At 42.2% G+C, this 26,180-nt stretch overlaps 6 protein-coding genes across 27 annotated transcripts; 4 read left to right on the top strand and 2 right to left on the bottom strand.

The window, feature by feature from the left end:
• The first annotated feature begins 409 nt into the window (after positions 1-409).
• Positions 410-8,978, top strand: agbl5 (AGBL carboxypeptidase 5). The gene is made up of 16 exons (XM_079453888.1): positions 410-493; positions 2,491-2,762; positions 2,843-3,014; positions 3,369-3,538; positions 3,752-3,929; positions 4,053-4,231; positions 4,396-4,897; positions 5,009-5,178; positions 5,262-5,397; positions 5,473-5,660; positions 5,739-5,911; positions 6,001-6,141; positions 7,773-7,858; positions 7,932-7,975; positions 8,061-8,191; positions 8,316-8,978. Exons 2-16 carry the CDS (start codon positions 2,560-2,562, stop codon positions 8,432-8,434), a joined length of 2,592 nt encoding a protein of 863 aa, XP_079310014.1. The 5' UTR covers positions 410-493; positions 2,491-2,559; the 3' UTR covers positions 8,435-8,978.
• A 45-nt stretch (positions 8,979-9,023) lies between these two features.
• ost4 (oligosaccharyltransferase complex subunit 4 (non-catalytic)) lies at positions 9,024-9,631 on the bottom strand. Of its 3 annotated transcripts, none has more exons than XM_079455395.1 (3): positions 9,566-9,623; positions 9,230-9,384; positions 9,024-9,128 (listed from the first exon to the last, which is right to left on the bottom strand). In XM_079455395.1, exon 2 carries the CDS (start codon positions 9,364-9,366, stop codon positions 9,253-9,255), a length of 114 nt encoding a protein of 37 aa, XP_079311521.1. In that variant the 5' UTR covers positions 9,367-9,384; positions 9,566-9,623; the 3' UTR covers positions 9,024-9,128; positions 9,230-9,252. The 3 variants fall into 3 exon arrangements, 2 of the variants coding, with proteins under 2 accessions (XP_079311521.1, XP_079311522.1); XM_079455396.1 differs by having other exon boundaries at positions 9,230-9,366; XR_013786589.1 differs by lacking the exon at positions 9,024-9,128 and having other exon boundaries at positions 9,231-9,370; positions 9,566-9,631.
• Positions 9,632-9,662: 31 nt separating this feature from the next.
• Positions 9,663-17,353, top strand: gen1 (GEN1 Holliday junction 5' flap endonuclease). 2 transcript variants are annotated; one of them, XM_079455392.1, is made up of 15 exons: positions 10,186-10,319; positions 10,966-11,140; positions 11,303-11,495; positions 11,576-11,752; positions 11,839-11,949; positions 12,043-12,116; positions 12,192-12,277; positions 12,347-12,497; positions 12,593-12,629; positions 12,712-12,792; positions 12,878-13,008; positions 13,081-13,142; positions 13,786-13,929; positions 14,422-15,409; positions 15,868-17,353. In XM_079455392.1, the coding sequence occupies exons 2-15, from the start codon at positions 10,980-10,982 to the stop codon at positions 15,872-15,874; spliced, it is 2,403 nt and encodes an 800-aa protein (XP_079311518.1). In that variant the 5' UTR covers positions 10,186-10,319; positions 10,966-10,979; the 3' UTR covers positions 15,875-17,353. The 2 variants fall into 2 exon arrangements, with proteins under 2 accessions (XP_079311519.1, XP_079311518.1); XM_079455393.1 differs by lacking the exon at positions 15,868-17,353 and having other exon boundaries at positions 9,663-10,319; positions 14,422-15,828.
• On the top strand, positions 16,726-17,157 carry msgn1 (mesogenin 1; the record flags this gene model as incomplete). Its single annotated transcript, XM_079455394.1, has 1 exon — positions 16,726-17,157. The coding sequence occupies one exon, from the start codon at positions 16,726-16,728 to the stop codon at positions 17,155-17,157; it is 432 nt and encodes a 143-aa protein (XP_079311520.1).
• A 433-nt stretch (positions 17,354-17,786) lies between the features above and the next one.
• Positions 17,787-25,157, top strand: LOC306893511 (uncharacterized protein). Of its 19 annotated transcripts, none has more exons than XR_013786573.1 (9): positions 17,797-17,955; positions 19,828-19,934; positions 20,021-20,170; positions 20,284-20,421; positions 20,526-20,642; positions 23,028-23,125; positions 23,826-23,881; positions 24,028-24,078; positions 24,350-24,895. XR_013786573.1 is itself a non-coding variant. In XM_079455385.1 (6 exons), exons 2-6 carry the CDS (start codon positions 19,837-19,839, stop codon positions 21,007-21,009), a joined length of 594 nt encoding a protein of 197 aa, XP_079311511.1. In that variant the 5' UTR covers positions 17,787-17,955; positions 19,828-19,836; the 3' UTR covers positions 21,010-22,400. The 19 variants fall into 19 exon arrangements, 2 of the variants coding, with proteins under 2 accessions (XP_079311511.1, XP_079311510.1); XR_013786574.1 differs by having other exon boundaries at positions 23,762-23,881; XR_013786575.1 differs by having other exon boundaries at positions 20,502-20,642.
• Positions 24,387-26,037, bottom strand: mrps10 (mitochondrial ribosomal protein S10). Its single transcript, XM_079455386.1, has 7 exons — positions 25,927-26,037; positions 25,773-25,795; positions 25,395-25,467; positions 25,172-25,311; positions 24,941-25,049; positions 24,622-24,711; positions 24,387-24,526 (listed from the first exon to the last, which is right to left on the bottom strand). Exons 1-7 carry the CDS (start codon positions 25,996-25,998, stop codon positions 24,449-24,451), a joined length of 585 nt encoding a protein of 194 aa, XP_079311512.1. The 5' UTR covers positions 25,999-26,037; the 3' UTR covers positions 24,387-24,448.
• Positions 26,038-26,180: the final 143 nt, after the last annotated feature.

Genomic DNA, 26,180 nt, shown 5'->3' with positions numbered 1-26,180 from the left:
GATGGCAGTAACACATTCTCGGTTATTTGCCTTTTAAAAGTCTCGGAATCTTCATAACGGTTGTGTGGCATCTGTGATAGCAGTGGGGGATTAGCTCAGATGGTAGAGCGCTCGCTTAGCATGCGAGAGGTAGCGGGATCGATGCCCGCATCCTCCAATGCTTTTCACTGCTTTTACATTTTTTATGAACGCAATGCAGTTTAATCAAACCATTCTAGAATGGTAAAACATAACTGCACATAAAAAACAACAAATTAAAGCGTTTAAGTATTTTATAACACAGTTTCCGGTTTACTGCGTCCTTGGAATCAAACCATCCAACCCCAGTGCGTCGCCATGTTGTGCAGCCCAATCAGTGGGCTGAGCGACTCTGCTGCAGTCCAATCAGCGTGCTGTGCGCTTTTGCTATGGGTCGGGCTGCTGATGAGGGAGGGGTTTGTTTGTGTTTAAAGAGTCGCCTAGTGATCGCTGAAGAGGAATAATAATAAAACAGGTATTTCTTTCAAACTCAACGATGACAAATATATTTATGGTTTTATTGACATATTTTCGATGTGCTGCACGCATCTGAAGCGTTAAGCTTGACATAATTTCCGCTTTTTGATATTAAATGGGAGCTAGCGAATGCTAACCACACTAGCAGCTTCAACGAATTGTACGAATTTCAGTCTTTAGCTTGTATGTGTGATTTATTGAGCAATAAAACACGAAGGAGGTCTTCTTTACATCATTGAATCTCATAATGTCACTTACAACATAACAATGGTATATTGATGGAATGAATCAGGTGACATCACCGTGACATTCTTGTTGCATGATTACTCGTTTACTATGGTAACTTAATTCAAGATTTGTATTTGTCACACACACAGTTATATAGAGAGTATACAACCAGCAGTGAAATGTAGGTCAGGTCAGCTCCAAAGACAGAAAATAAATAATATCAAGTTAAATATATATGTTCTATGATAAATGTAAATCTTTACACAAACTGTTAGATCAGTTACCAACAACAACAAAAAAGAGTAGTAAGTGCCATGTGCAAAGTCACTATATCAGATGTTGAATGTTCTTAAAAGAAGACAAGTGATGTCACATGATGTTAAGAGACTGATGGCGCGTGGAAAAAGCTTCTCCTTTAGGCCACAGGCTACGGAAGTGCTTACCTGGGACAGTAACCCGGGAGGTGGAAGTCTTTTGATCAGATCTTTGCAGCTTTTGATGTAGATGTCCTGCCGGGTGGTCGAGCAGACCCTGAGACGCGCTCACACTGAGATGAGTTAACACACTTTCTATGGCTCCTGAATAGAAAGATTTCAGGATTGTTGGTGAAACCCTGAATTTCCTCAGCTGTCGCAGATGGTCTTTTTGTTTATACCGAGGTACTTGTAGCTGCTCACCCTCTCCACAGGTGTCCCTTTGATTATAAGCGTCTTTTGGACGAGACGTTTTGACTCTCTGTGGTCATAACAAATTCCAGGCCAAATTTGCCCATTTGCAAATACATCATGGCCTAAAACTTTCAGAATGAAGCAGCAGCACGCCTCGTCTTCCATGTGACACTCCTTCCCATCTCTCTCCACTGGCTAATGGTTGAAGCCCGGATCAGATTCAAGTCACGGATGTTTGCATACTATCACTGGATCTGCACCGACATACTTTCACACCCTACTACACTCCTACACCCCATCAAGAACCTTTTGAAGAATCTTCACACCCTACTACACTCCTACACATGAAGAACCTTCACCCCCGTCTACACTCCTACACATGAAGAACCCTGCGTTCAGCAAACGAGTGGCGTCTTGTAATGTCTTCTCATAAGGGCACTAAATCATTTTCCCTCTCATTCTTCTTCACAACTCCTTCCTGGTGGAACATTCTTCCTAATGCTGTCTGGTCAACCACATCTCTCACAACCTTCAAAAAACTACTTCAAACTCTTCTCTTGTGTGAATACCTCACAGATAAATGTATGTACACTAACCTTCTCTCTTCTCTCAACAGGTATTGTTCTGGAACTTTGTATTTTTGCTCTTTTATGACATGTCGCTTATTGCTCCCTGAACTCTCTGTATGTCGCTGTGGATAAAAGCATCTGCTAAATGACTCAATGTAAATTGTAAAAAAAATCTTAAAATAATTTTTAACCAGTTTCGCGAAAATGATGAATTCCAAAAAACGGGAATTGTTTATTTATTATCAACATTTCTTTGGTGATAAACCTTTAGTACTGTTTTAAAAGATTTTATTTGTGTCTCTATTACACAAACACAGACACACTGGTCCGTATGTATTTAATTTATTTAAGTGTGTGTCCAGTGTGTGCAAATTCACAGAAATGATTCAAGGAGTGATGATCATTTTGAATTCATTGTGTCAAGGTCAAGGAAGGTTCAGAGGTCACAGATGAAGTTTCCATGACTCTGCTAAGCGTGTGTCTCATCTGACCTGTAATCTAACCAGTTCTCTTTCTCTCCACATTTACAGTGTCTGTGACATCATGTTTGTGTGTGTGGTGAAGATCACTGAATAAACTGCATCAGCTTGATTCCCGTCATGGAGTTCTGCTTTGGAAACATCGTGTTCAGTTCCCACTTTGACTCTGGGAATCTGGCCCGTGTGGAGAGAGTGGATCGATCAGAACCAGACGGCGAGAGCAGCAGACCAACCAATGCTTCAGTGCAGACACAACCGGACTATGAGTTCAACGTCTGGACCAAACCGGACTGCGCCAATACAGAGTTTGAAAATGGCAACCGGTACAAACTTCACCCGTCAATATTGTTTTAACAAATCATCTAAATGTCTCTGATGTGAGTGTCGTTGTGTGTTTGTTTAGGTCGTGGTTCTACTTCAGTGTAAGAGGGATGTTACCGGGGAAACTGCTGAAGGTTAATGTAATGAATATGAATAAACAGAGTAAACTTTACTCTCAGGGCATGACTCCACTCGTCCGCTCACTGCCTGTCAAAACACGCTGGGAGAGGGTCCGAGAGAGACCAACGTTTGAGGTAGAACACTCACCAAACTCTTTCCTCTCTGATGGGCCTGTGTTTCAGATCATATCTTTCCTCTTGTCTTTTCATTGAAATCATTTTAGAATATGCTGCTTTTTCTGCTTTGTCTAAGAAGTTCTTAAGCTTTCCTGTATCTCAGTGGTAAGAGCATTGTGTTAACAACGCAAGGTTGTGTGTTGGATCCCAGGGGATTGCAGATACCTGTGTATAAATGTATAGGATAATGCCATGTAAGTCGCTTTGGATAAAAGCATCTGCCAAATGCCTAAATGTAAATGTAAGAATATCTGGCTTTTTTTATCACATTATTACAAGCTCCTTTAGATTTTACACCTTCTGTGTGTGCAGGTGTCAGACAGTCAGTTCATCTTGTCCTTTGTTCATCATCTGCTGGACGTTCGGGCGGTCACAACATATTTTTCCTTCTGTTATCCATTCTCATACACCGAGTGTCAGGATATGTTGCTCCAACTCGACCAGAAGTTCCTCAGCAACACACACACACTGGGACCCTGCAGGTACGCACACACACACACACACACGCACTGGGACACTGCAGGTACGCACACACACACACACACACACACACACACACACACACACACGCGCACTGGGACACTGCAGGTACACACACACACACACACACACACACACACTGCAGGTACACACACACACACACAAGAACACACACCCAGGGCTCATATTCTCTCTGTATGTTTGTGTGTTTATAGTCCAGTAGACAGCATGTACTACCACAGAGAGCTGTTGTGTCACTCTCTGGATGGACACAGAGTCGATCTCATCACAGTCTCATCGTGTCACGGGCTGCTGGAGGAGAGAGAACCACGGCTGGACAGACTGTTCCCGGACCTCAGCGCCCCACGACCTCACCGCTTCACCGGCAAACGGGTACCAGACATCAGCGTAAAATCTAATGACTTCAATGTTCAGAGGAGAAATTAGAATAGATCAGACACTGTTGGCAGACTTTTTTTAAATGTCACTGTTATTGGTCTTGTGGTGTGTGTGCAGGTGTTTGTTCTGAGCAGTAGGGTTCATCCAGGTGAGACGCCGTCGAGTTTTGTTTTCAATGGTTTTCTGAACTTCATCACAAGTCATGATGATCCACGTGCTCAGATGCTCCGCCGGATGTTCGTCTTTAAACTCATTCCCATGCTGAACCCCGACGGGGTCGTCAGGGGTCACTACAGGTCAGAGGTCGCATGTTTATGAGCTTATTTCACTTTATCGTCACTTCTTTTATTGTGTTTTGTGAATATATCTTATGGAAAAAAATATATATTCCTTTTCAAAGTCAAATAATCAGATTTGGTTGCAGTATTTCTGAGAGGTCAAATGTCGTTTGTGTTAATAGGACGGACTCGCGCGGTGTGAATCTGAACAGACAGTATGTGAATCCCAGTCCAGATCTGCATCCCTCCATTTACGGTGCCAAATCTCTCCTGCTCTACCACCACATTCACAACCGTATGAGCAACTGCGCTCCCACCACCCTCAAAACCTCCAACCAATCCAACACCACCTCTCCTCTGACCACACCCTCTGAACCAGAGCACTGTCTCAACCTCCGAAACGAGGCGGAGCGGGGCGACGGGCCCACGCTGGACCTGTCAGAGATCCCCATGCAGTTGGAGGAGAGCTGGGAGAAGGGTGGAGTCGAGCTGGAGGCAGGGCCCTGTGATGAGAACGAATCAATGTTGTGCAGAGACGAAGCACCTGCTGTCTCGATCCCCGCCCCCTCTGAGCAGATCCCGCCCCATGAGAGCGGAGTGGCTTATTACATAGACCTGCACGGCCACGCCTCCAAGAGAGGATGCTTCATGTACGGCAACAACCTGACGGATGAGAATCAGCAGGTGTGTGTGTGCGCTTACTGCCATCTTCTTTAATCATCATGTGTATATTTCAAATAAAAAACAACAAATCAAAATGTGTTTATTATAGTTTCCTCTTCTTCTGCTCCACAGGTGGAGAACATGTTGTATCCGAAGCTCATCTCACTCAACTGCGCTCATTTTGACTTCCTCGGCTGTAATTTCTCCGAGAAGAACATGTACACACGAGACAAACGTGACGGCCAATCAAAAGAAGGCAGCGGGCGTGTGGCCATTCACAAAAGCATCGGACTGGTCCACAGGTACCAACCCGCACACGCTATGATCACACAACATTAAACTGCAGTGATGTGTGTATTCCAATCTACGTGTTTCTTATGTTTAGTTACACACTGGAGTGCAATTATAACACGGGCCGCTCGGTCAACACCATCCCACCTGCCTGTCACGACAACGGGCGAGCCACACCCCCTCCACCGCCCGCCTTCCCTCCCAAATACACACCTGAGTTGTACGAACAGGTACGTCAGCGCATGCACACGACAACGTCTGTATGAACTGACTCACGCTCACATGCGCATCATGCGTGTTTTCAGGTGGGGCGAGCGGTTGCCATAGCAGCGCTGGACATGGCGCAGTGTAACCCGTGGCCGCGGTTGGTTCTGTCAGAACACAGCAGTCTGGTGAACCTGCGGGCATCTATCCTTAAACAGGTGAGGAACAGCAAGGGTCTCGCCGCCGGCAACCGCAGGAACACCAAGAACACCATCCCACCCAAAGCAGCGTAAGACCACCGCCATCTGTTTCTGAACCGTCCATTTCAGTGTGAGGGTGTGAATCATTTCTCTGTGTGTGTGTGAAGGTTGAGCAGCTCGGCTTCAGAAAACTCCCTTAACCGCTCGCGCAGTAACGCAAATGTCACAGGAAACCGGCAGACGTCTCCTCAGCTCAAGACCTCACCGAGCTTCACATTCGGCTGCAGCGGTCCTCCTGGCTCACAGCGCGCTCCTCACGGGACCCTGGGACCCGTCAGAGGTGAGCGAGTCACATTAAAACTCTTATGTGTGAGTAAAATGTCATGATAGTGCATAGATCACGTCCAGCTGTTTTGTGTCCCGTTGTAGAGTGCAAAGCTCAAGAAAAGAGACGTCCCCAGCACCAGCGCCTTTCCCTCCGTCAGCCACCCCCCGCACACCCCCCTCTCTCACCCTCCTCCTCTTCCTCGTCCCCGTCCTCTTCGGGTCCCTGCTCCATCAGTGTGTCAGGTCTGTACTCGCTGCAGCCGCCCAGTCTGGCTCAGATTCTGCCCTCTCTACAGGTCATGCCCCGCCCCGGCCTGCTCTCCAAACTGCCCCCCCTGCAGGTGTACCTGAGCGACAGCAGGACGGCTCCGGGGCCCGCACCCGAGTGATGGGCCATCCGTGTGTGTGTTTTAGTGTGTACGGTTTTACACCCTGAGCGGAGGAATCTTCTTCCATGTAGCAAACGAGAGGAAGAGATTTGATTATTTATGATGAAATCTTTATGAGCGAGGCCTTACATTTGACATTCATATTAGGAGTTAAACATGCCAATGATGATGAATCTCACAGAAACATGTTTTAAAAGGTCATGCTGCACTTTTATTGTTGATTGTGTTGTACATGAGCTTGTCAGTGGATGTATAAGTAACCATGGCAACACAGACAGGTCTGTAGCAACTGCATGTGTGTTTCCATCTAGAATTAATGAATGATGTCACACATCACAGTTTGGGTTTGAGTCTGACCATGTGACCTTTCATTAGCAAAATATATATAGATATATAGGAGCATTATCATGCGTTTTTCACAGCAGTCAGATATTTCTGTCTGTGTGTGTGTTTAGATGCACATAGAGCTGCTGGCATCCCACAATTCCTTCAGCACACAACAAAAAAGCACATCACAGATCACAATGAGAATATCACTTATGATCCAGACAGACTTTTTTTATCAGTATTAGAATACACTGTATGTAAATATATCATGTGTGAGCAGCGCCATTGTGCTCATGTTCGTGTCTCTAGTTTCTCAGTGTCGAGTTGGTGTGAGTGTTTGTGTTGCTGTGTTTGCTGCTTTGACTTTAATCTTCTGTGTATTTGTGAAGTTCATATCTTTATCTTGCAATGTGTTTATATCCCACTGCATGTTTTACGTTCATCGCAGTAAATGCAGAAAGAGGCAATAGCATGTGAAGCATCATATGATCCTGTGTGTTATCTGTGTCTTGTATGACATGAGCTGCTAGAAGAGTTTCATCTTCACTCATCTGTTTGATCTTTCCTCTAATAAACATTCTTCTGTTTCAACTTAGCCCGTCTTTTTGACCCTACACTTGACCTTTCTGTGTGTGGGCTGATTTCCTGTGACATCACTTCCTTTAGACTCCTTTTTCTCAATGTTTGTCCTGTGAAAAAACATGTAACAAGTGAAAAGCAAAACCATGTGAAGTATGAAGCATTCATTTAATAAAATGTGTGGTGAAGTTTATCCTTCAAAAATGTTAAGAAAGTTTTTTTCTTTTTTTGTAAACGATTGTGTTGATATATATATATATATATATATATATATATATATATATATTTACCAGAAATCAACACAAAAATCCTTCTTAAGAACATTTATATTTGTGTTTCATTATACACCACTAGTTTAACATCATACCCGTTTAACTTCTGCAAAAACAAATTAAAAGAACAAAATATGATAAGACACACAGTCCTGCTTGAAGTCACTGCAGACTGGCATGCGCTCTCTCTGTGTTGCTATAGTTACCGGATCTTTTCATTGTTACCATGGCGTTTGTGCTGTTCGTGCTGCATTTCTCTGTGATGTTTTATGACCTAATCATTCTCTCTGTCTGTGTTGTTGCCTAGGAAACAGCTGCCTAGTGGATCAGAGTAAAGACTTTCCTGTGCAGGGTGTCAAGGCGTTCCAACAGAAGAAGCCAATCACAGCACAGGTAGATCTGTGTCACAGCTGTGAGGAGAGAGATGCTTTGATAGATGTTAAAATTGTTCTTACACTCTTTCCAGGAACAACATCAGGACCTTATGACCTCATCTATAGAGTACAGCAGGTAATAATGAAAAAAGCAGTGCATGCACTGATTCCATAACAGGTATTAGCAGAACGGTCAAGTTCATGTCTCTGACCTGTGACAGATGTGAGCTGAAACCACGACCCAGTCGCATCCCGGTACGCAGCACGGCCCCCCCTATGACTGGCGGTCTCGAGACACCCGCCCTGAAAGTGTGGAAACTAATCAAACCTGGAATCAAAAAACACCTGGCAGGTCAGAGTCTCTATTAACAGCTTTAACCCCGTATGTTTTTGTTGTGGTGAGTGATGCACGGACGATTCGTGTGCATTTTAAAACAATAAAATCACACTTTTGTAATGTGTGTGTTGTCTGTTAGGTGTGTCTGGGAAAGATGCTTCTTCTCTGCGTCTAGCCACTAAAGCACTATTGAAGAATTCTGCTTGTAGAGATCAGAGATCTGGAGACACCAGCAAACAAACACACACAAACAGATGAGACACAAGCAGACATCATATGTGTGTCATGTGATCTAGAACGTCCTGTTATTAAGGTGAAGGATGAATTGAAGTGCTGTCAGTGTTTTTCATTTCCACAGATCATTGCAGACCTAAGACGGATCTGCTTACACAATCAACATCTACACTCACAGTCTGTGCTGGATTGAAGGTCTTTCACTTCTCTTCAGTGTCGTGTCATGAACAGAAAGTGCTTTGTTAACTGACCTGATCTATAACCAATCTTTGTATCTAATTATAGTCAATCTGTTAGTGTCTAATATGTGAACTTGCGGTTTGAAGTGGGACTTCAATGCTTGTATTGTAATTTTTTATGAATTGTAAATGTATGTATTGTGGTGCTGCTTATAAGAACTCTTAACGGACCAATTTCAGTTTAAAATACCGACACAGAGGAGATGCGTCTTCTTTATACATTGTGATCAAGTCATGGTTGATTTCAAAGCTTTGAATATTTGATTGAAAAAGACTGTTCAGTGAAATCTGTACATTTCAACAGCAATAAATATAAAGACATATTTATGAAAAGGATGTCGACCTTGTTATTATCAAGAAAGCACACAAACACATTACAATTTCACATGTTTATTACCATAATGTGCATACAAAACGTAAATTTACAGGCTGAATCATCCCCATCATTCTCTGATGTTTGTCTGGTCCCTGTACACAACCTGAGAGTGAAACAAACAAATATATGAGTTATAACTGTATTAGACACACTCGTGTGTGTGTGTGTGTGTGTGTGTGTGTGTGTGTGTGTGTGTGTGTGTACCTCTGTTCTCTCCACACAGAGCATCACTCCAGTTTCTTGGGGTTGTTAACAGCAACATAGTGATACAAAACCACCAGTAAGAAGAGTGACACCCCCAACATGTTGGCAAATATCGCCAGCTGCACGTCTGTCACCATCTTGCTGAAACACACAGACTACAAATAAGACCCAGTGAGGTTACTGCCATCGCGTGAAAAACATCACTTACCACAGTATCCGTTTATAGTAACAGCAGATCATTTGATCAGAAATAACTCAACTAATGCAGCCAATCTATAAACGTTTAATCACATCATGAACGCAGTTATATGTTTACATGAAATATGAATGACTTACATGTATGTGTTTATTCTGTTTGTGTTGAGTGTTCACAGCTTGGATATTCCAGCGCTGAATTCCGGGTTAAAGACACGTCATGTTCATACGGGTATTTGAACACGTCACTTCCTGAGTCGTGATTTTGAAGCAGATTGTTAAACTAATCAGGGAAACCCCGTTCAAATCGCGTATTTTCATTATACATTTTTTTGTGGATTAAAGTAGCACTTTAAGGGATTTTATGTTGTTTGCGTCACTAAAGTGTTTACACTCCAGCACACGTGGTGGGGCTGTGGAGCCGTCGGCGAACCTGCTCTTCTGCACAAAGTCCCTTTCAGTAAAGTCTCCGGCGACTATATTTGCAACGTCTACAGGCAGATAGTTTTAGTCCTATGAGAGCAGAAGTCCTAGCTGCTTTAATAGGGATGACGGATGTCTCTAACATCACAATTAAATAACATATATCTGATAAACAATTGAGACTTCCATGACATCTACAATCATTATTATTTACAAAGATATATCACATTTTCTATTAGATTTGAGATCAAGCTGCGCTAAAACACTTTGTCCTCCAGTCACGGCGGCACTGCGTGGACTTGTTTCTGTCTATAGTCTTTGTTCTTCTCCCGGCCGCTGGAGGCGCTGATGTGACAGTAGATCCTCCAGGCAGGCGCGAATTCAAACATTCAAACAAAACATCTGCTTTTATTCATTTTAAATACTTTATTCTTCAAGAGTTTGGGCTTCAGACTGTTGTTTGTTCACGCGTGTAAGTTACTGTTCTCACTCATACGGTGCAGATTGTGTTAAACTGTGATGACAGAGTTGACATTATTTTCAGTTGAACGTTACTGCTGCACAGTGGATAAAATACCTGCTTAAACAACATAAATAATGTGTTTGTAAATACTAAAACTGCTCAGTGTGTTACTAAAACTTTGAAACATTGTATTAAACACAGTAATGATGTAACTATAGCTGTGGTCCTTTGGACATTATTATGATGGCAGACAGTATAATGTGATTCACGTTAATCATGTGCTTTAAATGGTCTGTATTTGTTATGCATTATATGTTTTTGATCACATCTATACAAAGAAATCTATGCATCTGGTATCAACGCAAGTGCTTTCATAACCGTTTACAGTACCTTTTGAACATCATGTTGTGTTCCTATGTTAGTAATACAGTATCTTTGAATATATATTTAAATACATTTACATTTAGTCAATTGGCAGACGCTTTTATCCAAAGCGACTTACAGATGAGGAAACATTGGAAGCAATTATAACAACATAGGCAACAAAATACTTAAGTGCATCAAAACTAGTCCATTAAAGCCTAGCACAGTATACAAAGCTAAATACACAATGATATTGTATTGAAATGAACCATACTACACGTTCATTGGTCAGATTTCACTGAGGTCATGGGGGTGTCAGAGCTGTGGTCTATACTGGATCCGGTCCGGCAGTGTGTTCCTCTCTACAGTCTGGCAGGAAAGATGCTGGCCGTGGATCTTAGCCTGTGGGTCTGTGAAGCCCAACACGTCCAGGGCATGATGGGAAAAGTCACCAAACCACATCTAAGGTGAATTATAAAGATTTCAAATGAGATTTAAACTGATGTTGGATCCAGATTATGTAGACAACCTAATGTTCAAAGATGACCACAAACATGCATTCACTAGATAATAACTAGAGTTCACGTGGACTTGCCTATATGATTAACTGGATGTTTCTCGTTGTGCAGGAATCTGTTTTTCCGTGTGTCTTCTCTCACGCTGATGGGTGTGAAGCTGGTGTTTGTGATGGAAGGAGAAGCTCCGAAACTTAAAGCAGAGACCATGAGCAAACGCACGGAGATGAGATACGGAAACGTGCAGCCCAAACCAACAGCTGTCAAGTCCACCGGCAGGGGCCGATTCCAGGCCGTTCTGAGAGAGGTGTGAAGCTTTACCTCTTAAGTATCTTTTTCTCTTTGACGTTCTTCAGTGGTTTTCTGCATGTTCTCCTGTTGTTTCAGTGTGCAGAGATGTTGGATTGTCTGGGTGTGCCGTGGGTGACAGCGGCCGGGGAAGCAGAGGCCATGTGCGCCTTCCTGGACTGGCAGGGCGTCGTAGACGGATGCATCACTAATGATGGAGATGCTTTCCTGTACGGCGCTCAGACGGTTTACAGAAACTTCAACATGAACACAAAGGTTGGTACCTGCTCATTGCGAGTGAGTGTTCCAGAGAGCCGTGTGATAAAACACACCAGGTGTAAATGAATTTGTATTCTCCTCAGGATCCTCAGGTGGACTGTTATCAGATGTCTCGGGTTAAAGCAGAGCTTGGCTTACACAGAGAGACTCTCGTGGGTCTGGCCATCTTCCTGGGCTGTGATTATATCCCTAAGGTGATGCATCGGAAATCTTAAATCCCGAAAGACACACAGTCCTCTCCTGCTCTCCTTATCAACTCATCACGCTTCTGTTGTGTTTCTCTTCAGGGAGTTCCAGGTGTTGGAAAAGAACAAACGCTGAAACTTGTACACAATCTGAAAGGACAGACTCTCCTTCAGAAGTATGAAGGAGATTGAATTAGGAGGGCTGTTGATGATGTCATCTGTGAATGGTAATGATAAATGCTCTGTTGCAGGCTCAGTGAGTGGGGGTCAGACCGCTCTGAAAGGTCAGAGGTCATGGTGAAGAAGGTCACTCACTGTCTGGTGTGTCGTCATCCTGGTCAGTGTTTTTTCATTCGTTCAGCCTGAATGATTGTGAGAATCATCTGTCAATATTCTCTCTCTTCAGGCTCTGCTAAGGGTCACGAGCGCAGCGGCTGTGTGTTTTGTAAGAGCGAACGCTTCTGTTCTCCTCAGGATTATGACTCTCGGTGTCCGTGTGAATGGCATCGCTCTGAACACACCCGCCAGGCGTCCTCCATCGAAGCCAACATGAGAAAGTGTGTTTCATCTCCAAAACATCTGACAAACTTCAACGAAACGGACATTAGAAGAATAACTCAACACTGTGCTTCTCTCTCTGTAATGTTCTCAGGAAGACTCTGGCGTGTGAGCGGTTTCCGTTCACAGAGGTGAGTCGTCTGCTGCATTATTGGATGGATTTGGTGGTGTAAGGACAGAGTACATCGGTGTGTTGTTCTGGTGACGTTACAGATCATCGATGAGTTCTTGGTGACGAAGGACAAACCCGCACCGCCCTTCCGGAGGAGAAAACCCAACCTTCTGCTGATGCAGGTTCAGACCTGACGACCAATCAGAACACTTACACACACACTGATGATGGTGTTGAGGTTTCTCTTGTGTGTGTTGAACTCAACAGAACTTTGCTCTGGAGAAGATGGACTGGCCCAAACACTACAGCAGCGAGAAGGTTCTGGTGCTCATGACCTACACAGAACTCATGAACAAGAAACACAACCGAGACATGGCCGCTCACATTCAGCCCATAAAGTGTGTGTGACTCTATTCACAATGTCAAACATCTTGAGCTTCGCTTCATGTGTTGAAATCTCTTCCCAACAGAATCTATAAAGCACGAGTCAGGAACGGAGTCAACTGCTTTGAAGTGATCTGGAAGAAACCAGGTGACACAAGACTTCACACCACATTTATATTTCATTCAAAATATTTTTTTATTTGACTAGTTGTGGATTTGGTAGTTGGCATCAGTGTATGGTTTATGATTTGTTGTGGTTTTAAAATGAAGGACTTTTATTGTGTAATATATTTTTAATAGTTGATGTGAAGTGTGACTTGATGTCCGTCAGAGCTTGTTAGTGTCTTGTTGTGAGGTCAGATCTGGAGGGGTTGGGGGTCACAGGTGATGGAACAAATGTATCACCATTAGGTGCTAAAAGTGCTTCCTCTAGACACCCTCCCGAACCCCCTCAGCACACCCACTCCACACTCAAGAACAACTCTGCCAGTAAAGTGTCTATAAATGACTTTATTTGCTCTTAGCATTTGTAAAACATAAGAATAGTGGGCACTTTGTTTTACTGTGTTTTGTTGGTGTGGTTGCTCAACACACAATATGTTGACAGATCATTTGTTACACGAGTAAATAAATATAAAATCTGGAATGGGAAGAAGTCTCAAATTGAGCTATTTATCTTTAAATTGGACATGTGATGGCACAATATGCTAGCTGAATGGAAATCTCCAGGAAAAGTTTTTTGAATTCAATTTTCCAATGAGAGAAATGTTGTGATGTTTGTTGTGTGTTAGATCATTATGTGTTTGCTGAGGGCTGTGATGAGCAGAGGGAGGTGAGGACCGTTGAGGAAGAATCTCTCTTTACTCGGGCGTATCCTCACATCGTCCAGGACTTCAACAGAGAGCGAGCTGAAGCTCAAGAGAAGAAAACAAATAGTATGCTCATCCCTTCCCATAATTCCTCACAACATTACAAAACCAGAAAGTCTTTGAGTCTCTGTGAAGGTGAAACGATCTTCCTCTGTGTCTGTCTGTCTGGGGAAGCGAGCAGGTGAGTATAGTGTGGAGGTGAAGAGCGTGTTTGAGGACGGGATCAAAGGCTGTAGTGGTGTTCCTCACACACCCGTGCTGTCACATGCTCACCCACACGCAGACGCTTTGATTACACGAGGTGTCACACAGAAGTCGCTGTCAGTTGAGCTCCGATCTCACAAGTGACAACAACTGTTCCTAGTTCAGTACATAAATTCATACGTTTCATTATAAAGGTCATCGTCAGAACAAACGTTGATTATCTTTGTATTGCAGATAAAAAAAACACTTTATTAAAGACTAAATGGATTTGATGTGTTATTTTAGCTTTCAGCTATAAACGGCCGAGGGCTTGAATGTTCATCGTTGCACTTTTTCTATTTTTGTGTGTTTCAGAAAAGAAGCCGAAAGCAAAGAAAGAGAAACCGAGAGATGACGTCATGTCTGATCTCTTTGCTCAGATGTCTTTGCAAACGGCTGCTGATTCAGATCATTCAGACTCTGGTGTACAGAAACCCTCCAGTGATGTCATCGTGAACCCAACACAGCGCAAACCTCCCGAGACCCAAACCCAACAGAAACCAGCCTCCCCAACCTCTCCGGCTCAGAATTCTGTCTCTGCTCTGATTGGCCAGCTGCAGCTCAGCAGTATAGATTGGGATGCTTCATCCTTCGTGGCGTCTCCATCCCAGCAGTCTCAGAGCAATGAGACTGACCTCAGATCAGCAAGAGATGGCACTGATCTCGCTGTTGCTCTGGTCTCTGGTCATCCAGAGTCACCGCAGCAGGCGGTCGAGAGGTCTCTGATGGAGCGACTTGTTGCGAAAACTGTTGTGAAGTGTCATGTGTCGAAAGATGGTGTGCAGAAGACACAAAAGCCCAGTGGATCGGAGAGCCTCAAAGCAGATTCAAAGCCATCTGCACTGTCTAAAGATCCTCTGTGTCCAAAAACACAAGCAAATGTCACCAAAAGATCTACAGACCTGACAGATCTACACACTGTCACAGCTAAACCTCTGAGCTCTTCACATCTGAAACCAAGCGTCCCACCCGAGAGAAAACCACACAGCGTGTGTGTACGGCAAGATTCATCCAGTGACGACAGTGAAGCAGAGAATCAACCCAGATCACAGAAACACAAAGTCAAGGTCATGTCGCAACCACAGAGACCCATCAAAACCAGCTCAACCCATCTGTCCAGACCACAGAATTTATCCAGTAATGACCAGCTGAGTGCTGTGAACACTAAAACTCCAGAGAAACATACCGCCATCATCCGATCCACTCACCTGCGTCACGTGAAGATGGATGATGATGAAGATGATGATGTTTCTGTGGACAGTCCTCTACCTCTCGCTGAAAGACTCAAAATGAGATTTGCAAAGTGAGTGTGATGCACTCGAGTAAAATGAAGGAGTTGAAATTCTAGTTTTCATGAGACCATGTTTGATAACAAAATTTGATGATAAATTTATGCCCAAATAAAATTCAGTCCCTGATGTGCATTTGAAATCTATCTAAATATAACACAGATACATCTGTACAGATAAGAAAAACACTAGAACACACGTGTTCTCTGATGTAAAATTTTCAAAGTGAAACAAAAAGACATTGCAATTTGAAGAAACTAAATATAGTGATCCAAGTTTAGATCATCAGCATTTAATCGATTTACAGGAATACAAATCGCATATATAATGTGCTTTCAGACATTTGGACTCCATGTAAGAAAGAATAACAGAATTATCTTGGTACATCATTTGTAAACCATGACAAATAAACAAAAGTTGTTTGAAACCTGTAACTGTTTGCAGTAAAGAGTAAAATGTCCTCTTTTCTCAGGACATGACGGATAAAAGTAACAGTGTGGTCCTAATGAGGACATAAACACCTTGCACTTCCTCTTGAGCCTTGATCATGAGTGACAGGTGTCACACCTTCCCAGACATGAAAGATCTGACAGCTGCGTCCTTCAGCTCATATACATCTTACATCATCAGTAACAACAACATCTCTTCTCTTTTTATTGGAAAAAACATGCATTTTCGTTTTAGAATGTAGAATATAATAGGTCATTTGACCTTTTCTTCACTTACTTTATCCTATAGTGTTGAAATGTTTAGTTTTTGGGCCTGCTTATAACAAGTGAAAACAACTCTTTTTCTATTTTCACTTTTAGAGAACCGGTTTTGTTAACAAATCCATCTTCAGTCATCAGAATATCAGACATCCACTGAAGACTTGATCATGTTTATTTATAACAGATTATAAAACAAAGCTGAAACAGCATTCTACATTGGATTAAAGAGTAGCCTACCGTTGTCCAGTAATTCAGAAGTTTGAAGAATCAGTATGTTTGTGGTGCACAGAAGCTGCGACATTGAACACTGGTTTTATATGTGTTCTCTCTCTCTCTCTCTCTCTCTCTCTCAGTGTGTGATTTGATGTCTGATCGCATCAGTCTGTTAATTGTTGTCGTGTCGACTTAAAGACTCATTTCCCACAAAAGGGAATCTAATTATTTTCTTTTCTCTTACACGTTTACCGCCAACATCGCGTTATTCGCACCCGGGTGCCAAACGCGCGCTCATCCTCCGCGCTTCGCCACTTGCGCCCCTTTGAACTTTGCGCTCGTAAAGATCTGGGGTATAAAACAGCTGAAACACACAGAGGGACATTTTCTCCGAGACAAGAGAGGATATGGCACAGATCGATGACTGGGTGGACATCGACGTCGCTACGGCAAAGATTCTGTCCCGTTGGGAGTGGAGGAGAGAGGAAAGGACGTCTGGAGACGCGCTGGAGCGCAGCACGTCGTCGCCGGAGTCCTCCTTTGCATCCATGTGCTCGTCTCCGGAGATGGGCTCGAGTTCCGATGGATGCTCTACGTACAAACGCGCTCGCATCTCCGAGCAACAGAAGCCCAAAGTGAAGATGAGCATGAAGAGGAGGATGAAGGCGAGCGAGAGGGAGAAGCTGCGCATGCGCAGTCTGGCGGAGGCGCTGCATCAGCTGCGGGATTACCTGCCGCCGGTTTACAGCAGGAGAGGACAGCCGCTCACCAAGATCCAGACGCTCAAATACACCATCCAGTACATCAAAGAACTCTCCAGCATCCTTGACCAGCAATGAGAACATCCACGTGCCTTTTATTGACACTCACGTGGAGCGGGAAATACGGAGAGTGTGTTTCGGCTGCTGTTGTACAGATTTTGTGTTTCAGATGTAAATATTTCTTGGTTTCTTTGTGTCTAATCTTATAAAGTTTCTTAGCGTAAACATTTTAAAAGATGAAATGGCTGAATAAACGTGATGTTTGTGTTAACGTACTTTTGGTGTTTTCCTGAATCTATAAATCAACGATTAATTTTTGCACAAAATAAATAAAGAATTCGTACGTTTCTTAAAAACGCGGATCCTGTTGCCAGCACCACCGGTCCTGTAGATTCATCATCTCCACTGTAAGAGGAGTTTGACCTTTCCACAACCAAACCTCTACAGATGACCCCAAGAGAGCACACGTCACGGCAGCTCCCTCCACTGGGCATGCGCACTTCAACACGGCATCATTTGTCACGCTGACAACAGTTAATTACTATTTTTGTATTATTATTGTAAGGTTATGTCTAGGGTTCGTGTTGGCGTTAGCTAACGCCATTTATTGTAATTTGATGTCAAGATTTGGCATCACTTCCGGCCTTTTAGCCACAGCGTTCAACATGACGCAATGGAGCTCCGGCCAATCACAGCGCGTCCGCGTTACGTGTAGGCGGGTCCTCGGGGTACAATGACGCTCTCTGACAAAGAGAATCAGCGCTCGAGGTGTTGTGTGGCGCGAGCCGCCATTTCACAGTCGTGTATGATTTTATAAACATAAGATTGTTTCGCGGAATGATTCAGTTGCTTTAGAAGAGATCTTGATATCTGAAGGTAAGTGTGAAGCACACAGACGAACCGTTAATGGTGTCGATCACCTCATGAAGCTTTGCGCGGTCATTTGCGTCTTTATGGCGACAAACGCCTGAACGTGAATCTCACAAACGAATGTGTCGCGTTTTGTTTTCTATTAGTGAGCACATAACCATGGCATGAAAAAACAACAACACTTGTTATATACACGTTATATCTATAATATAAAGATTTATCTATTTGATAGTGGAGTAAAAGATTTCTATTACATATCAATAACACGACCTCTATATACACATCATATGCATTATACCTGTGTTATTTAATTATTCAGGTAAAAAGAATCTTAATTGAATAATAAGATATCATAATATGTGGTCACCGATAGAAAATGTGATGCTTTAGTTTATTAAAAGTGTCTTCTGGATGAACAAATGTCAACAGACCAGTCATAACAAGTCTGTGTCCCAATGTGCACACTATCCGTCCTAAATAGTCTTCAGAAATAGAACTTATAGTTCGTCCCAAGTCACAGTATGCTGAAACCAGTATTGGTCTACGGTTTCCAGTAAAAATCCATTATGCTTCGCTAAATAAACAAATGTAAGTGAATAAATACTTAAAGTCAAGGAAGAGCTGAATTTTGATCTTAGTCACAGTTAAGGATCACTGTGTCGTCTAGGCAACAGCGGCCACTTTCGTTTTGTGTAAGAAGTTCCCAGTGCGACGCACTACAATCTATATACTTTTCATAAGAAAAACAATACATAGTGTATAAGGGGATACTATAAGTGTGCCAAGTGGTCTTTGAGACGTCCTACACCAGCATCCTGTTTCAAAACACAAAAGGGAAAACTGCACAGATCTACGCAGCATGTTGCTTTGAAAGACATAAAACAACAGCGTCCTGAGATAAAACCCCTCTTATATGTCTTCTGTGTCTGCATTCACATTTATACATTTGGCAGATGCTTTTATCCAAAGCGACTTACATTGCATTGTACTATGGATGTTGTTTCTGACTATGTGCAATCCCTTGCGATCGAACCCATGACCTCTAAACACTGATCGCAGGAAAACTCTATTAATACTCGGCCGGTCAGCAGGCTGTGGAATCCCTGCGTGTCTGATCATCTGCCTGCTTATGACCGACCGGGTGTTTGGTGATGGAGGTGCTGGCACGTGTGGGTTTAACAGCACTGAGTCTGTGTGCTTTCCACAGCAGGAGGGTGGTGGAAAGTGTTCAGACATTTGATGCCGACGATAGAAGTTTTCCGATCCCTGTTTTAGCATGTGGGTCAAAGTTGAAGTTTTTAGGACGTGGTTAATGGGGTCAGAAATGAGATTGGGGAATCTGGGTGTTCAGCAGTCCGCACAGGTCTGTGCGTGTTGTGTGGAGGGTTTTGTGTGCGTGTCTGTCTGTCTTCTGTGTTTTCACCTCATTTAGCAGACGCCTTTATCCAAAGCAACTTGCAGAGAGTTCAGGGAGCACTAAGCGATACTTGTATAACTTTATATGTTTTGCTTAATGTTTTCTTGTACAGCTGCTTTGTACCAATATAAATTGTAAAAAGCACTATATAAATAAAGCTGACTTGACTAGACTGTTGAGAATGCTTTTATATAATAGGATATTATTGCTATATTTATTAAACCAGTACATCACACATACAGTACCTTTAAACTAAAAACAGTTCATGGTCATAACAGAAGTGTTCTTAATATAACAGGAATGTGCCCGTTACTGTGCAAAACATCTTAAAGTTTTTCTGAAATGTGACCAGATTTGTTCTTTAGATTCAGTTCTGCAGGTGTGGTTTCATGTAGTTGTTGTTTTATGTAAATGGTCTGTTTACAATGATTGTATTATGTGTGTGTGTGTGTCTTTAAAAGGTTTTAAAGATGGAAGCTGAACCTGAGCAGGTGGAAGAGACTAAAGAGGTGATGGAGGTCACAGAAGCATCTTCACAGGAGGAGTCTGTATCTGAAAGCAAATCCAGGTAGGTCACATGATCAAGCCACTGCTTTCATTGTGTCCTCATCTTGGCCATGAGATTTAGATCTGCTTATGTATTTCTGTGCACAGAGGTCGTGGAATAAAGGGTCGGGGCAGAGGTGGATGGATGGGCCGAGGAGGTCGTGGTGGGCGTGGAATGATGATGAAAGGGTTCAGACCGCCGGGTCAATCGAGGGGCAGAGGCCATGATGGCTTTACAAATGGATTTGGGCCCATGAGGTTTTGTGACATGCTCTTGATTTCGGCTGTCTGTTTATATTTGTTCCAGGAATCTGAGTTTGACAGAGAGTAATATTTTCTCACGAAATCCCACAATGCATCTCTTTTTGTAGGCGGGGCATGGGAAGAACGCGGCCGTACCCGGACATGCGTGGGCGAAGAGGCGGTCCAATGGGAATGTACTTGGGTCCGCCCCCTCCTCCACCACCGCCACCAATGCACATGAGAGGACCTCCACCTCCAATGCACAGGTACCTAGAGCTCATGTCACGCAGTTTATGTATTGATATGAAATGAAATATCTAGAGCAGCACTACATTGTTAATGTCAGAATGTCTGGCATTTATCATCACAGGCATGGCCCGCCGCCCCCTCCACCGCCAGGACACCCGGGTTTCAGAGGGCGCCCCCCACACCTGAGGGGGCGGAACATGATGCCTCCCGGCCCTCCGCGATTTTTCCATCCCAGAGGGTAAGAAAACACTCACCAATTGCCCACTTTTCTGACCTTTTCTTTCAACATCGCACATTTAAAGAATGTCTTCTGCGTATTGGCGTAGCATTCTTGGTGTCTTCATTAACGCGTAGAGTACACTCAATTATTGGCCTACTAAGATTAGTGCATGACACCCTGTTGTAACCAAACTGTATTTCTGACTCTGCAATGCAAAATTAGCAGTTACGATTTCGGCCCCTTCATTGAGCACATCAGCCCAATCCAAATGTGTGATTTTATCCTTTCATGCAGCTACCACAACGGATCGGCCCCTCCTCTGCCCCGCCCGCCTCCAGGCAGGGGCCAGCGCTGGCCGGGGCCCCCTGGTGGCCGGAGGTTTTAACAGTTAAAATCCGTAGCGTTAATGGCCACCGAAAAATTTGTGTCCAAACAGACTCGCAGGCTGTAAAAACACACTACATTTTTCTGTTACTGTATCTGAGGAGAAAGCCCCAAAACATTTAAAAGCGCTCTCGCTCTTATTTAGAGAAAGAAACATGTTATTTTAGTTGATTTTAAGTGTATTTCCTGAGATTATTACTCCTAAGTGTCGTTCAGTGTGCGTGGTGCTATTCCTGTGAGCCTTAAACAATCTTTTTCCTTTATTTGAAGAAAGTGCATTTTAGAATTAAGTTAAGAAAGCCTAAACGAGTGACTGTACGTCCACCGTCATTCTTCAGTATTTATGTCTCTTGATATATCTGTACTCCTTGGACCTTTGTTAAAATGACGTCAGTCCGCTGACATTAACCGTCAAACACTTCATTCACACCCTTATGTGTTTTTACGCATGTGTAGTGCTCATAAATTAACGATTTAATATCATAAATGTGCAGCTACTTGAATTCTACTTTAAAATGAAAGTATTGCTGTTTGTGTTCAATGACATTCTGTTACAACCACAGTTACATGGATTTATTACATAACAGTAGAGTAGCGCTACAGTTTATACCTCTTGAAATGAATATTTCCTTGCTTTTCTATTTCAAAGCCAGTTCTGACAGTATTTGAATTAAAATAGTAAAAATAAGTGTTCTGACGTGTTCTGGCACATTCACGTGTTGTAACTGATAAAGTCATGTGAATTTGTGGATGTAAATTGACAAGATAACAGCTTTTGACTTAGTTTTGAAAACAAAACAAAATAAAGTTAAAATCAAATGACCTCTCTTTTTATTGTCTATTCAAACTTAAAATGTAATGAACTGCACATCTCTGAAGAAGATGAAGAAAGTATGTATTTTTACTATTAACATGAGCACAGATATATTTTATAATCATTGACACGAGAACAATCATGACTGATGAATGTTGATGATTTGAATTAAACGTTTCTAATACTATTCCTAAAGATTACTGCACATGTACATCATGTTTATAGTATATAGTCTTCTATCAAGGAAAGTTTAAGCATATCTTTTTTTAAATAAAGTGGAGTGAGGCTTTTAAAGTTGTGTGGAGGGCTGAAAAATAAAAACTGACCAAACCAAGTCCAAGGATGTACTGAATATAGGCTCCTGGTGATTTTAATGTTTCCCAAACATCTTATCTTTTGAATCAAAGTTCAGATTCAAACATCACACACTGTCCCCAAGTGCATGAAATAAATTAACCTCATTACAGTAATGGGGTTGTTCTCTTGATAATTATAATGGAACATTAGATTAAGAGGAATAATCCGGTTTGATTTATTACAGTATCAAGATCGGTGTTTGAATAAATATTTAAAATTCATTGGAAATGTTCTGTTATTATTTAAATAATACGATCATTTTCTCAATGCTATAAATCACACTGACATTTCACGGTAACAGACTACACATCAAATGTTTGGACACACATGACTGATTTTTGTTAAAAAACATTTAATCGAAAGGCTAATGCTAAAATGCTTGAAATAATTTCAGTGTACATATCACTTTCTTTACAAGAAATATATTTCATGTATGGAGTACAGTAGGCCTGTAAGGATTAGCAAACAGCATGATATGTCTATCAGTAAATCATCTCAGGATGTGTTTCAGGAAGCAGCGTGAAAGATTGACCAGTGATTGACTTTGTGCAGAACTGTGATCTAGACACGGCGTTACTTTGAAGATGCTTAAATATAAGACAGTTTGTTTTATATTCTAGAAGGACAGTCAAGTAATGCCACGTATTGAAATGATGTTAGAAAAATACAATATGAATGAAAAAAGGAATGAGTAGGTGTGTCCAAACGTTTGACAGGATAATGTCTTTAACCAAACATTCATAAGACACGTGAAGTTCTTTCTCTCCAACTGTGTGTTCTTCTGATGGATGACTGCTGCACTTCTCCTCTGCTGTGCTCTCTGGACTGACTCTTGTTGTCTCCTGAAGGGGTTAGACACCCTTTTGGAGGGCAGCTGGACATGCAGGAGGCAGGACGCTCCCGTCTGCTCGCCTCGCTGATGTGATGCACCTCTTTCTCTCACAAGGTTAGTTTCTCTGTGTGTTTATCTAAATTGGATTGAGAGGAGCTACCAGTTAGTCAGTCGCACTGCATAAATGTGAGTGGTTTGGAGTTCATCAGACTGCCACACTGGAGAAGCCTGTTACAGAACCTCGAGGCAGTTTACAAAGAACACGAGCTGTGTGTTCTTCAACATCATTACACCGAATGTCAATGGTTTCTTCTGTAGTATTCCCACCATAGAGGAGATGTGTGGAGGTGCATGGTTCAGTTCCTCAAGTACAAAAGAAGAGGGAAGTTGAGAGTTTCTCTAGAAGGTTCTGCCAGTGTGCCATCTGAGGAATCCAAAATGCTGCAGTGATTTAAACTGCCATAAAAATAAACAGGTGTGGGGTACATAAGTGGGAGTCTGTTTTTTTAGTGTAAGTTCATTTTCGAAGGTTCATTCGTTAAGACACAAACCTATGCATTGACCGCAGAGAAAGAGCTAGTCACAAAAAAAATCACCCTCACTACCTATGCAATGCTGCCACACTACACTATATTGCCCATAATTTATGACATTTGACTTCCAGTAGTTACAGATGTATAATGACAAGCTCTGGTTCTCCCATATATACGTGGATGCTTTGCCATTTTGTTTTTATCTAATGTGTGGAAGTGAGAGCGACTGTCCAGTCATTTGCTTGAGTTCAGAGGAATGAGTCATTTTATTGGTGCTGCAGGACTGCGCAGACGCAGACAGAACCATAGGAGCAGATACATGAGCTGAAGCCAGAACGTAAGTGATACATTCATCTGTTTGATTCGTTCATAGAGACAGCCGCTCTTTGTGTTTATTAAAGGCAAGATTTTGGTCTTAACAGGCTTGCTGTTTTTTCTTCTAAACACATTGTGGATTTCTTCTGGTGTGATCTCTGCTAATAGGTGCTGTTGCCTGATCTACTGAACGCTGCATTTAGCAATAGTAGAACGTTTGTGAGTAAATATGTTGTTTTAATAGCACAATGTGGCGCTGTACCCCCAGCATTCTGCATCCTCAAATAATAGTTCACATTAAAATAAGCAGTTATCTCGCAGATGTCATTTGCATATTAAATTTTATAAAAAGAAATTATATGCATTCATGCTTATGACATTCAATAAAAAGAACAAAACCCATTCTGTGTCTTTAACGTATATGTTAGTGGAATAAACAATTTATTTGTGACACACATTGTAACTGGAGGCCTTTTATTCTTATACACAGCACTGGTCTAAGATCAGATCAGGTTCCTCTTGGGAGGGTTCTGATTTCTTTGAAATGCTGCAGGTTCATGTTCAGGACCGACGTCTCCTCATATGACCCTCATGGACTAGACGGCTCCAGTTTGTTGTCTTCCCACAGTGGTTTCTGGATGTGTTCTGGGATCTTCTCAATGGCAGTCTGTAGAGATAAACAAACATTGGTTTGAAAATCACACCTTAGGTTCATTTTAATAAGCTGTGTTACTGTAACAAAGGGTTTATAATACGATTTACCTTAGTGATCTCTATAGCAACGCCCTCGGGTATATTACGCTCAATATACTCCAGATAAGCCTGTGCAGTTGACCCAGTTATTCTAGAAATCTGAAGGTGACAAATATGTAAATAATGTCATCGGTACAGTGAAGCATTATGTCAAATGGTGATTTTCATGCAGGGTAATAACATGGAAATATTCATAGTGAATTGTCTCAAGTATAAGGAAAAATATTTTTATGTGAGTGCAAACTCTAAAAACAAGTATAATAAACATCTGAAAAACTTGGCTAAAATGTCTAAGGATGTGAAAATATATGAAGAGCCGATATCTCACCTCAATGCACCTGTAATGTGTCCTCATCTCATACTGCACTCTGTGTTTCTTAAAGATGTGAATCGACTTTAGCAGTGTTAACTTATCTATACGCTTAGGTGGTTCAAATCTGTTAAAAAGCAAATAACACACTTCAATACGAGTATGCCATCAGCTGTCCTCATCTAATATCTGGAACTTTTCTTTTTTGCTTCGATTAAAACTGATTTCTTAAGGGTGAAATAGACTCACACTTTCTCTAGAGCAAGACCGAGCTCCTGAGCAGCCAATGTGGCAAAAAACTCATAGCTGTCCAGCACTGATCTATCATGACCTTTGACCAACACTGACAGCTTCTGATAGAGTGTGTCCGCTTCATCTGTGACAGTGACCTGCATTGAAAAGAACCAGGACAACAATAACAGCTCACAGTAATAAACTCATTTGATTAATGATAAAAAGATGTCTAACTTACAGCGGTGGGGAGAGATGATGCTGAGACTGGACCTGTGTGCATGAAAGATGCAGGACACACATTGACAGAACACCTGCAGACACATGAAGAACATCTTATTAGCTCAATGCTTCAGGCATACAGATTAATGTCCAAGAGCAATTTGAAAATATTATGTGATATTATGGTAAGGTATCTAAGATCCCTGAAATGAGTAGCGTAATACAGAAAGTATTGACGCTGTGACAGAGTAATGATAAATATTTTTGCAGTATTTCTTAACCTCTCTTCACATATGACCAAATGTCTGCCGTAATATCTTCTGTGTACACATTAGAAGAAAACACATGATGTACAGAAGTGGTCTCAGACAGTTGAATGTGTTTATGTGACACTGACCGTGAGTGATGCCGAACATCGACCTGCAATACAGAACATCACACATGAACAGAGTCAGCATAATACAAGAGTAAAACATTTACACAGTCAGATTAATAAAACAGTACAAACAGATGTTAACAGAACAAAAGACAAATGTGCGATTTTAACGTACCGATAACGAGCGTCCGTGAATTATGCTCGACAGTACACGAACCGCTCCTATTTTGGCCATGGAGGCCGCCATGTTTGCTGTCTGACAGACGAAAGGAAGCGGAAGTGTCGTCACCACAGCGCTCCGGCGGAGAACGGACGACAAATATTGATTCTAATTTTATATGTTTATATTATAATACCTCTTTCTTTTCCTTTATATTGATCTTCAATCAGTTAAGATTGTTCACATGCTTTCCACACATTTATACATAT

The sequence above is a fragment of the Barbatula barbatula genome (genome assembly GCF_947034865.1).
Source record: "Barbatula barbatula genome assembly, chromosome: 4".
Taxonomy (NCBI): domain Eukaryota; kingdom Metazoa; phylum Chordata; class Actinopteri; order Cypriniformes; family Nemacheilidae; genus Barbatula; species Barbatula barbatula.
This window is presented reverse-complemented; position numbering and strand designations above follow the sequence as displayed.

Excerpts from the sequence above, each read along its gene's own strand:
- LOC306893511 (XM_079455384.1), top strand. The coding sequence starts at position 19,837 with ATGGAAGCTGAACCTGAGCAGGTGGAAGAGACTAAAGAGGTGATGGAG. Across the intron at positions 20,171-20,283 it reads AATGGATTTGGGCCCATGAG|GCGGGGCATGGGAAGAACGC; the intron begins GTTTTGTGACAT and ends CTCTTTTTGTAG. Across the intron at positions 20,643-20,918 it reads CGATTTTTCCATCCCAGAGG|CTACCACAACGGATCGGCCC; the intron begins GTAAGAAAACAC and ends CCTTTCATGCAG.
- ost4 (XM_079455395.1), bottom strand. The coding sequence starts at position 9,366 with ATGGTGACAGACGTGCAGCTGGCGATATTTGCCAACATGTTGGGGGTG.
- gen1 (XM_079455392.1), top strand. The coding sequence starts at position 10,980 with ATGGGGGTGTCAGAGCTGTGGTCTATACTGGATCCGGTCCGGCAGTGT. Across the intron at positions 11,496-11,575 it reads TCCAGGCCGTTCTGAGAGAG|TGTGCAGAGATGTTGGATTG; the intron begins GTGTGAAGCTTT and ends CTGTTGTTTCAG. Across the intron at positions 12,498-12,592 it reads ATCGAAGCCAACATGAGAAA|GAAGACTCTGGCGTGTGAGC; the intron begins GTGTGTTTCATC and ends TAATGTTCTCAG.
- mrps10 (XM_079455386.1), bottom strand. The coding sequence starts at position 25,998 with ATGGCGGCCTCCATGGCCAAAATAGGAGCGGTTCGTGTACTGTCGAGC. Across the intron at positions 25,468-25,772 it reads GATGTTCGGCATCACTCACG|GTGTTCTGTCAATGTGTGTC; the intron begins GTCAGTGTCACA and ends ATGTGTCTGCAG. Across the intron at positions 24,712-24,940 it reads CACATTACAGGTGCATTGAG|ATTTCTAGAATAACTGGGTC; the intron begins GTGAGATATCGG and ends TGTCACCTTCAG.
- agbl5 (XM_079453888.1), top strand. The coding sequence starts at position 2,560 with ATGGAGTTCTGCTTTGGAAACATCGTGTTCAGTTCCCACTTTGACTCT. Across the intron at positions 3,539-3,751 it reads CACACACTGGGACCCTGCAG|TCCAGTAGACAGCATGTACT; the intron begins GTACGCACACAC and ends GTGTGTTTATAG. Across the intron at positions 5,398-5,472 it reads CACCTGAGTTGTACGAACAG|GTGGGGCGAGCGGTTGCCAT; the intron begins GTACGTCAGCGC and ends GCGTGTTTTCAG.